Genomic DNA, 11,626 nt, shown 5'->3' with positions numbered 1-11,626 from the left:
GATGCTAATGTCGAAATTGGCGTGAGTACCAATATATTGGGCAACAGTTGGACGCGATGTGTCATAGCAATTTGATGATAGTACTGCAGTTCATGTGACAAATGCTGCAGTCGTGCAGTATGTGACTTGAATATTAACGCTTGAACATTTTTTGTCATTGTTGAAAGCTTTTGCTGCATGTACGTGCGTACATGACGCAAGAACGACAGAAAGTGATAAGGCAGGATACCGAGATTATTTATGAGCACAATAAATTTCTTGTGTACTCGTTTTGACAGATTTTGATCATTTCAAGAGTCAAACATTTCATGTTAAATTTCATGTAATCTACTCTTTGTACAATGAGATGTTTGATTCTATTAAATTATTCCTTGTTTGATTCTTTTCCATCAGTACTTCTGTCTTGTTTCAATTGATTAGAAGATGGTGAAGATGAAGGATGAAATGGAATCGTTTCTTTAGAAGACATAGGATTCTCTGTTGATGTCAATGTTTCAAATGTCGAAGTAGAAGGTGAACAATCGTTTGAATTGCTGCTAAAAGATACACCTGCTGAAACATTCAACGATTGTGGATGCAATCGAAGGTCATAAGCCAATGTTTCCAATACAATCTGAGGATCCGTTTCTTGAGCAGCTAGCAGTCGATTTAACACTTTCAAAGCTTGTTCTTTCGTAAAGATTGAATGAGTTCGTTGGGGTGGTACACGTCCACTTGAGTTCGTAAATGCAGCAACAGCTGATGCTATACCAGCCAATAACTCTGCGGGCGCTTGAGGTGGTACAAAGACATCAGTCATCGCTTCAATCAAAATTTCCTCTTCAATAGGTGTGAGAGAAATAACGCTATCAAGAACACGTGGAGACATCAAATCAGACATCAATTGGTCTCGTTTTTCAATCATTAGATTTGTTCTAGAAAAGTCACGTCGTCCATGACAATCAAATCTAAATGTCTGAGGAGCATTTTCAATTCGAGCAATATCATGACAAAGTTTTTGATATCGTTCTTTTAGATCTGCGGCACTTTTACCATCAAAATGAGACGCCATAACGTCCCATGGATAACAAACAGAAGACGAACTATAAGTTGCGAGCATCTTTTCAAACGCTGCATCTTCATCTGATGACCAGATTGAATTGGTATTTTCAAACGAACATTGTTTTTGAGAATTTAAGTGTTGAAGATGAGCGAAATAATGTCGAGCATGTTGCATAACTTGAGAAGTGTCTCGAGACCCCACAGCAGTGGTAATTTGTTGCCACGCTTGATGATTACTCGTGTATTGTCCTCCTCCAAATTGTTCAAGAGCTAAAACAAAACGTTGATGTTCTTCAGGTGCCCACGGACTTTCATGCTGGTTTCCACACGAATTTGATGATAACCCTCTTTTCCCCATGTATCAAAGGTTCAAACAAAAGTGACAGAACTAACAAAAAGGCCGTGAAACTACCGGCATCCGACCGTTTGAAGAGAAAAACGGACAAAGCGCTAAATTTGTTGCTTCACTTAAAGACGAAGATGAGCGAGTTTTAGATTAGGAAAGATACGAAACGTCTGAATCATTGAACAGTACCTGGTTCTTCTTTTGATGTGTTTGATGGAGGAATTCAATAGAACTTCAACTGCTTTTTAGCTAGAACAGTCACTTGTCCGATCAGAATTCAATGAAACATCAAGGTGGAATTAAGAAAACATCAGGCATCAATAGGTCTATTCAAAAGATGACCAGTGGTTTTTAAAGGTGTATGATCAGTTATTGACTTATTCGAATGGTCCGGTAGCTCATCTTGCTGCTTTGAATGCAGTAAATGAGCCAGCGGACACCAAATGATCGACAAATCTGACGCCTTTCTAATTCGACGTTGAAACGGTGGTACTGGCAACGTCTAAAGCGTGTTTAAAATTCGCCCAGAGTATTTCACAGTCTTCCTGACCAATTGAAATTCGAATGAGATTTCGATCGACACCGTAAGACTCAATCAAGTCTAGCTCAACATAATGTGCAAGCAGAGAATACGGACACGCCAACGTGAAATTCGTACCAAGACTTGGACCTTTCGCACACGTCAATGCGTCGTAAAATGCTTTAGCTGGTTCACAACCACCGTGCAGAACAATTGAAAAAAGTGGTCCAAAATGAGGTTTCTCCTTTTCAACTGATTCTTTTACAAATGGATCAAATAGATGCTTGACATCGCCTCTTGTCGGATAGAACACATCCTTCACCAATGGATGGTTTTCCATTTTCTTTACAATCTCAAACGTAGTAGCATTTGTCTTTGCTAAACGCTGATTAAGAGTTTGCGACTGCTCAAGTAAAATCAAAACATCATCTTCAAATAAAAACGAGTCGTTTTGAACATTCAAATTTGTTTCAAGTTCTTGAATCATTGAACTCATAGGATTCAGCACCAGACTTCCTCCCATCACATTGCTTGACCCACTGAAAATCTTTGATAGACTAGTAACTACTACGTCTGCACACTCGTGTTTCATCGGATTTATATTATACGATCCAATTGTATCGTCAACAACCAATAAAGTACCATTTTCATGTGCATGTTGAGCAAGTTGTTTAAGATCTGCCATCGATAGTAAAGGATTACTAGGGAATTCCGTCCAAATGCCAAGAATCTTTTCATTTTTCAAAATCTTTTCAATTTCTTTCATCTCATGTTCTCCACATGTTGGAAAGAAATAAACTCCTTGTGGACACCATTCGTTTCGAGACAAGATCTTGAGTGTATCAACATACGGAAATCCAATCAAAACACTTTTCACATTCCTTCCTTTCAATGTTTGTAATAATCTTACACTTGCAAAGATTGCACTCATTCCAGTAGCATACAAAGCAACTTTCTTTGGATCATTTAACGAAAGATAAAGTTCTGCAATACGTTGTTGGAGTCTCAAATGATGCTTCGAGTCACGAATAGCTTGAGGTTGGAATTCTTGATTGTTTTGAAATAATTGCATCAAATGAGTTGCATGACGTGATGAAATGATTTCACCCGTATGTTGCCAATAGGCTTTTGCAGTTGATTTTACATGATGTCTGTAGCGCACAGCGTAAATGATATTCTTGAATGTATGAATAGTCACTTCGTCAGGTTTGGTCGAATCAGAATTGCTCATGACTAGAAACGATTGTAAACGCTTGGCTACGTCAAAAGTTGGCACAATCATGACCTCCCATTTGTTAATATCATCATTGGGAAACAAATGAGTTTGAGTTGCAGTCTCGAGTGCCACAACTGCTGGATGACGAAAGAAACGTGGATAACCACAGACCATGACATTTAAAATCTTCGAATCTCCTTCTTCGTAGCCTATCACATGCTCCCACTTTGGCATGGATACAGAGATGGCGTGTATATCGTGAGGTGGGAATGAAATGCCCAGTGGGTACGACGTTGGTGGCATGGTAGAAAACTTTCACAATTATAAACCACCTCTTTAGGAGAATATTAAAACGTAACAATATATTGCCAACACTATTGCAATAATGCAATAAGTTTTATTAATACAAGCTACAAATTTGTGACGGATGGACGCAATTCTGTCGCGTGTTGGGGATGCGGAGTTACGACAGCATTGCGTCGCTGCAGTGCTCGATGAGCTTTTACAGACTGATAAACAGGTCAAAGATGTGGTACTTGCGCTGGAACGAACGCTTAAAGTAGTACAGGCGTCTCGGAATGTCCATAAGTCACTCATTTTGAACGCATCAGACCAAGTTCAAGCGTCCTTCCGTCAATTGGGAGAATCTTGTAACAAGATTGGTCCATTGCTTCGACTTTTGCATCATAATATGAGCGCAGCATCGACATCAAGTATACAACAATTACCAAAAGTCACGTCTGTAGTTGCTCAAGTAGAACCAAAAGCAACACCAACAGACTCTGCATCCACAACGACAAGTGAGTACGAATGTCTATCTGATGACTCAGATGTTGTAGTCGTTACTACATCAAAGAGATCAAAGAAGCGGAAGGCGGCGGTTGATTTGTCCGGATCAGCACGGAAGAAGATTCTACTAGACGACACAGAAAGCGTCCGGAAGCAATTGACAGTCGATCTACGCAACATTCGTGCAACTTGCAAATCAAATTATACTGTTGGAATGCACAAAGATTTGTCAAGTTTTCTCAATAGTATTTTTGAAAAGAAAAAATTTCACAATTATGAACCACGAGATGATCCCGTGTTAGCACAATTGCTGGATGAAATGGACAATCGAAATAATGGATTTAAAGAGAGTACAATTCAAATTGAAAGACGAAAAAAGATCAAAACATGGCAGAATAAAATGACAGCTTTGTCTTTTGCTTCAAGCCTTGATTTGATTTCATTACCAGTGACGACGGATCCACAGGCTACTGATGTACATAAATGTAAGGAAAATCAAGATATTCGAGCGTTGAGTAGACAATGTAATCAAGTTGCATCAAAATTACGTAATGATCACGCCAGTGTTACGAATAAGCGAAAGAAGTATATGAAAGATCTTGTTGATGCGAGTATCAAGTACTTCGCTGCAGTTCTTGAGATATCACATACTGAAAACCAAACGAATGACGCAATTCAGTGCATGTGGAATTTTCACATGGTATGTGAATTGGTTCAGTCTACTACAATCACCCGTGGGGAATGTGTGCATCTTGAAAAAGTATTGTATTTGCTACGTTTGGTGATGGCAAAAATTAACAAAGTTCGAAAGAGAGCAATCAAGTAAGTAGTACAACTTACTATTTGATTTACTGCATGAGCTGATATGTATCTTATATGCAGGTGTAATATTATTGCCGATGTCCTTGCATTGTTTCCACCCTCTGTTCGACCAGAGTTTAAGTATCCACCAGAGCGAAAGAAGAACAAAAAGAAGGACAAAAAGTGAAGCTTCACTTCTGTATTTCATGTGCTATCTCAATTTCCTACATCAAAAAACTACATCCGTTCTCTACTAATGGAGTACAAGATACTTTATCATATACTTGATTCAATTTACCAAATGATCCATACAATTCCTACACATATCGACAATGCTGATGATATGACACCAATATAATATGCAGCACTTGGCGATTGAGATCTACCGCCACGTTGAGTTAACTCTCCATATAGTGCAGCAAATGATCCCATAGCCACAATGGAACTTGCACAAAAGCAGACAAGATACAACAGAGCCCGAAAAGTATCTTGATGCATTGCAAGCGTCGGGATTACTGCCAATAGAGAGCCTGGTCCTGCAATACCATGGACAATACCTGCTCCAATGCTAGCAGCTGATGCAGTAAATTGTGTTTTTCCCATTGAATCGTCAACTGACTGCAATAGAATATACGATGCATCATGACACGGTATTTGATTCGAGTGTGACTTTGGAAGAGGTGTCATTTCTCTTGATTCAGGTGTCTCCTTGTACTCTTTCGTTGCACGGTAAAATGTCCAGATTCCAAGGAGTACGAGAGAAATACCAGTCACGTATTTCAACAGAGTACTGAACGCTCTATTCGGTGCCCAAATTTGACCAGTTATGAATATACACAGGATGACAACAGCCACAATCCCAATTGAATGACCACATCCCCATTGCGCACCAAGTAAAAACGCCTGACGCCACGATTTCCCATTTGAGAGCGCTACTAAAGCACCAAGATGGTCCGGCCCTAGTGTAGATATAGGCACATTCGAGATAATAGATTTGTGGTTAGAAAAGAATTCGACGTACCCGAAAGCACATGAACAATGCCAAGTGAGACAGCAGTGAGTACAATGTGCCATATTGAGCTCTGCATGTGTTCCACGGCCATAATGGAGTTGAGAAAAGTTCAATCTTGTAAAGACGTTAAGTAGAATGTGATTTAGTTGATATCTTAATATTATCTTTATCGATTGGGAGTCCAACTTCTTGTAAAAGTTCAATAAAGACTACCGACATTGGATCTGTTTGGTTGCAGCGAATCGAACAAGTGCCTTGTCAGGAATTTTGATCAGTGACGCCTCCATGAAGCGCTGCAGAGAGACAAAAGATTCGCAATCATTCAATAGCTCAATATCCTAGTAAAAGAAAAGCAGTATTAGCGTTAATTTAATAATGTCTGGATATCAATTTTTAGCACCCGCTTTAGCGCCAAACAGATTAAAAGAAGGCCGGCGGTAGAATTCGTATCGCATCATACATTCAGCAGTTTCTGCTCCTCCGGGTATAATTCGCGTAGGATTTTTTTCCTTTTCTCGGCCGCTTGATTTCAAGAGCTACTGGGAATGGCGCAGCCCTCGCGACTGACGACCATCACGCTATATTCGAAGGACAGTCGAAGTGTTGTCCGATTAGGAAAGTCACTTTGACTCTCTGGGTCTCGATATGACAACATTAGGAGGTATAGCAAAGCCGCTCTTGTTTCCGGGGACCTCTCCAGGATATGAGCAGCTTAATGAGCGCTGCACCTCTCCTCGAGTTGAAAACGACATGCCTGTTCCCTATTACGACACCCCGTCATGGAATTCACAATGACACATAGATTATTAGCAATGAGCTAGTTCTGGATCAGCGAGTCGAGCCAGCCTGTCTGCAAGCGCAAAAAACATCTTAGAACTCGCTATCAGCATCAGATCGTGAGAATGAATTCAAGTCATCAAAAATTGTTGTCCGCTCATTCAGAAAATAAAACAAGCGCGCGAAGTCGATCCACGGAGGATTTCTGATGCTTTGGCCGCCACATCCCAGTAGCACCGTCTGCCATAAAACAATAGCGGTCAGGATGGATTCATGCCACTGTGCGTTTGATACTGGGCGCTGGCCGAAATTCACAACTTTTCTTACTCAATTTATAAACTGAGTAAGGAAAATTCGTCGTCTCGACAGGGTTGCCCACCGCAGTTTCCACAAATGAGTGGATCTTCATCTTGCTATGAGTGCTAGGATTAGCCTTTTTTCATACTAGCGGGTCCAAGAACACCTCAAATGTGGTAAGCATCTACCTTGTCATCGACGTCGTACTTTGCACTTCGAAAGCTGGAAAGTAAAGCTGTAAAACGGGCTTGTCTTCTGGAGAGACTAAGTTAGAGGGTGCGCCAAAGAGCGGTACCAAGGCAATCTGGAGGATGCTCACAGGGCGGCTCTCCTGTGCTCGTGTTCACGTTTGGTCTTAGACCCTCGTGGGGGATTACGGCTTCCGCTCGGCGGATCCCGCTACTGAGGCAAAAGACGCGATCACTCGATCGTTAGACGTCTACGTAGTCGGGCCTCCGGCCACAACACAAGTTTGCCGAAGTATGATCTCAAACTTCCATGAGGATTTTAGCGAGGCTGACCATCGAATCATGATTCACGTACATATAACTTTTATGTGCAATGGCCAGGGGTACCAATAATTTGGCAATCATGAAGACGGTGAGACACCGGGAGAGAGAGGTCTGCGCGACACATGATATAATATGCAATACATGTAGATTCATCGATGTTCATAGTATAACATACATTTTAGTATCAATTATTGAATAGCATTTTACTTTTTTTCTTTGCAACAGACGAGCAGCCTTGCCTGAAGAGGCTCTCACCTCTGCCCGTGGGTGAAGGGTACAAACTCAGTCCCTGTGTGAGAACTCTTTCAAACAAAGCTTTCTCTGTGCAAGAAACACGACAATTCCGTGCACTTGGTAGCTCTCACCACCAATCCAACGGCCTAGTTGTGCAAAGACTGTATCCTCTTTGCGAATGGTGCACGAGTTTCTATTTTTATTTGGTACCCAGGACAACTCGACACACCGGGTAAGCTAATGTCTATTGGTGGTCACAAGGGTGTAATACTTGGCGAACCGTAATCCATGTATCGGCTGAGCGCCAAAATAATAAGGAGTAGCGCACTTTTCCCGACTATAAGGCAGAGAATAAGGATAGTTTACCGCGGTCACAGACTACATATCTTAATGCAGGAATGCGCGACATTATGTCGTGGTCCCTCGTGCTACTACAAATGGGAAGATAAGCAAAGGCTGGAGGTTTGGCTACGGCTGAGAACTGGAATTTTTTATGTTGGTGATGAGAGCCTGTGTATCACGTTCTTCGATGTCATGGCCCGAACTCACGTGTAAACTCGAAGGACTGATACCTAACGTTACTATGAACGGTACATCCTGGTCGCGATGTCACGCTGCTCTCAGTCAGCACTACCGAGTAACACATCCACCTTTTCAAGCGGCTAGGCTCCACAGGTTAGTGGCAAAACGGTGCTTATTTGCTGGTGAATTTACCAGGGTTGCCCTACGGGGTATAGCTTTACCTTCGGCAAAAGTCCCGTTTGTATCGAGAGGGTGCATAAAAAATATGCAATGAAGTCACCAGATGGAGGAGCTGATCTTATAGGGGTGATTGGCGTTGAGCCGATGGTGAATGCATCATCATGGTATAGCTTCATCATACTTAAGACGGCACCGTGGATCTTTGTCGCTTGAACTTGAAGCTACATATAAAATGATCTTGTCAAGTTTAGAGAGTACCTGCTTGGTTTTGAGTAGATCGTTATACACTAAGTGTTCTTCATCAGGTATTATAATGTTGTCACATTATCTCTCGCAGCGAATAGCACGATAGTCATCCTCCTTGTCGATTTATCCCCTGGAAGTAAGCTATGAGCGGGGACAACTTACTGTGATGGCGGGTGTTTTTTTCGTGTCGCTTAGATTATGAAATACGATGACGCCGTCATGCATTGATAAATCAACATGTACATGGTACAAGTCGGAAGCAACACGTATTCGTTGCTGAAACATTTGACTCGCTAGGATTTAGGAAGTCAGATGTTGCTTATATAGACGGTTCAGTTGCAAGTCTGGATTGCAATTTTCATCTTAAGGTTTGCTGTATTACATATTTGACTCACTTAAATTAACGCTTGTCAAAATGACGATATGTAGCTCAAATATAGACTACCATGCAAGGCACACGATCTGGTCGCCCCGGAGGACAGAATATATATGCTTTGGCGAGCGCTTTGCACTGGTGCCCTAACGTGTATAATTGAGAAAGCACTTATGTGCGTACGTGCAGACGAGTTAATGGGTTGACACTCGCCGTATTCAGACGCATCTCTTAATAACCGCAGGTTCTAGTAGTCCTGGACTAGAGGTGATTAGCATTTTTAATTCGTTAGTCATCTAAGCAGGAAGACCCATCCACTGTTGTGTTTCCGGCGAGAATACATCCAAATTGTTTCTCGACAATTTTTTCAGTACGCAACTTGTCGGTGGCCATGGGCTAGATCAGCGTGATTTACGACAGAATTTTGACAAACAGATTTAAGGTTTTGACTCTAGATTGGACATATCGCATGCTATTCATCTACAGACAGATGATCAGATGAGTGCTTCTATCGTGTAGTGATTTATATACCAAAGCAGTTGTGTATGGGGAGACCGCTGTGTTGCATTGATCGGCCACATTCATGGTTGAAAAAAAACAGTTCACTTCTCTACAGGCTTAACACTACAGTTTTCAATAGTTCAGTCATCATTGTGTATCTTTGACACTACAGCAGCGATTTGCTGAGGTTAGCTTGACTTGACTTCGTAGCAAAATCAAGGATTGGATATAGTCGAGATTGAGCATTATACGCCGAGCCTGAGACGTTACATCTGAGGCGAAGATGCGCAAAAGCAACATACAGAGCTAGCGGCAGTCGGAACATACGTGGGTAAGTTAGCGTTATTGGATGAAGTCACTTAACCCAACACGTTTGGTGTCTTCCGGCTGTAAGTCTAAATTGCATCCACACTACATCGGACCATCCACGGTCGTAACGAAAGTAGTTTTATCATCTTCCTCTTGAAAAGAAAGCAGAAATATCTGAGTTTACATAGCCTTTTGATGTCATGCCACGCTCTAATGCTTATCAAGCCTCTCGATGTGGGGCACTTGTTGAAAAAGGAGCAGCATCTCAATCGCCCCTTGAATACGAGTAGATTTCTGCTCTAAAACAGTGATACGGCTCTGAGCCTCTTGGGGCGACTCGAGCCAATTGATTTTATCGCGCAGCTAAAAGAGCGCATTCAAAAGATAACTCGTGGCGGTATCGGACGCACGTCAGGACGCTTGGAGAGTGTCACATGCCGCCATAACCAGGACACTCCACGGGATCCAATAGCAAATAGATTGTCATTTGTCGTCACTTATCGATGAATGAGGTGTGGCTCATTTTTGCTTAATGGTTTGTGGGCCGGCAAAATCGCGAGAGCTGAAACTAATATTTGTCAGAGCTTGAGTGATTCGCACGCTGTGCACCTCACACTGAAATTATGACTCAGAATACTCGTCTTGCCTTTAGGTTTTGGCTGTCTACCCGCAATTTACAATCGCTATTCACCCCTCCCGGCTCTGACACGGAAGACTGCGACACCAGTAGCTATCACCATTTCTCAGCCCTGGTACAGAAGACGCCAGCACACAACTGCCTCTTCGCTCCACCAGAGATTAACTGCGGGGGCCACAACATACAGTCACCCGTTCCTATCTTCAGCAGTGGTGTAATCTAAATGTAACGGGGTTATACATACCCTGGTAACAGGTGTGGGTGTCACACCAGATGGGCATGGTGTGACCAAACCCAATCAAGAATACGGTACGGGGCTGGATAGCCAGTAGTTATACATGTATTTTGACTTTACTATACAAATTTAAAAAAATCTATGCATTTAAAATTAGGCGGTTTTGCCGCAGACTTAAATAAATAAAGTCAGTTTTTGAATTTAAACGGAAGAGTTAATTAGCCTTGGGTTCAGGTTGTAATTACTCTTGGAGTAAGCGGATTGCGATCCGCTAAACTCGTACTTGTTCTTAGTATAGAACGAAAGGTCGGTTACCTAACTTACGCTTATTCTAAGCGCAAAGCTACGGCAGCCCCGCTGCACTTAGTAGCACTTGTAGTCAATCTATACCCGAGTCGTTATGGCTGATCCTCGGTGAGGATGGTGCATTATTCCTTTTTGTCCCAGGGCATGCAGGACGGGCTTAAAAAGCTGATGTCCTTGCATGGCCCTGAGGGCGTGCAACACCTTGCTGCGCAAGGCCCCGAGGCAGTCGGTGCGCACCTAGAGGCGTTTTCAAATTACAAGAACGCGCTGCAAGAGCACCTGCAGCAGAATATGTCTGCATCATTGCGTCGATGATACCACCGTCAGTGACGGATGATTTTCCCCGCCCGAAGCCGCTCATGGTGAGCGTTCAGTTCTTCAAGGGGAAGGATGGAGAGAATCTCCTGCTTTTGATGAGAGAGGTCGAGATGGCCATCGCATCCGCCATGCTCCAGACCGTGCAACAGCGCGTGGTGCTAGCCAGTTCAAGGCTCCGTTGTCGAGCGCAAGAATGGGCACTAACGTGCGGCACTTCGGTCAAAGCTGCGTTTCCCTCCTGGGCGAAGCTGAAGTTGCAGCTCTCACGAGTGTTCTCGCCGCCTAATCAGACATATCGCGTACGATCGCGCTTCCTTGCCACCCGATAGGGCAACAAGGAATCGGTGGACTTTGTCCAAGAGATGCGTACTCTCATTGCCGGGATGGCAGCAGATCCTCTTCCTGAGGCGGTCACAGTGACCGTCGTTATGGAAGGCCCTCGCACTGGCTAGGA

At 42.8% G+C, this 11,626-nt stretch overlaps 4 protein-coding genes across 4 annotated transcripts; 1 reads left to right on the top strand and 3 right to left on the bottom strand.

The window, feature by feature from the left end:
- Window positions 1–364: 364 nt before the first annotated feature.
- PHALS_10444 (hypothetical protein F444_02754) lies at window positions 365–1,399 on the bottom strand (the record flags this gene model as incomplete). The annotated part of the gene is made up of 1 exon (XM_024725867.1): window positions 365–1,399. The coding sequence occupies one exon, from the start codon at window positions 1,397–1,399 to the stop codon at window positions 365–367; it is 1,035 nt and encodes a 344-aa protein (XP_024576601.1).
- A 455-nt stretch (window positions 1,400–1,854) lies between these two features.
- PHALS_10443 (cystathionine gamma-synthase) lies at window positions 1,855–3,426 on the bottom strand (the record flags this gene model as incomplete). Its single annotated transcript, XM_024725866.1, has 1 exon — window positions 1,855–3,426. The coding sequence occupies one exon, from the start codon at window positions 3,424–3,426 to the stop codon at window positions 1,855–1,857; it is 1,572 nt and encodes a 523-aa protein (XP_024576600.1).
- Window positions 3,427–3,550: 124 nt separating this feature from the next.
- Window positions 3,551–4,900, top strand: PHALS_10442 (uncharacterized protein; the record flags this gene model as incomplete). The annotated part of the gene is made up of 2 exons (XM_024725865.1): window positions 3,551–4,734; window positions 4,795–4,900. The coding sequence occupies 2 exons, from the start codon at window positions 3,551–3,553 to the stop codon at window positions 4,898–4,900; spliced, it is 1,290 nt and encodes a 429-aa protein (XP_024576599.1).
- A 107-nt stretch (window positions 4,901–5,007) lies between these two features.
- PHALS_10441 (uncharacterized protein) lies at window positions 5,008–5,816 on the bottom strand (the record flags this gene model as incomplete). The annotated part of the gene is made up of 2 exons (XM_024725864.1): window positions 5,008–5,672; window positions 5,735–5,816. The coding sequence occupies 2 exons, from the start codon at window positions 5,814–5,816 to the stop codon at window positions 5,008–5,010; spliced, it is 747 nt and encodes a 248-aa protein (XP_024576598.1).
- Between the last annotated feature and the right edge of the window lie 5,810 nt (window positions 5,817–11,626).

This window comes from Plasmopara halstedii, assembly GCF_900000015.1.
Source record: "Plasmopara halstedii genome assembly, contig: Scaffold_470, whole genome shotgun sequence".
In the NCBI taxonomy this organism is placed as follows: Eukaryota; Oomycota; class Peronosporomycetes; order Peronosporales; family Peronosporaceae; genus Plasmopara; species Plasmopara halstedii.
The sequence above is the reverse complement of the archived record's forward strand: the minus strand, read 5'-3'. Positions and strand labels throughout refer to the sequence as shown.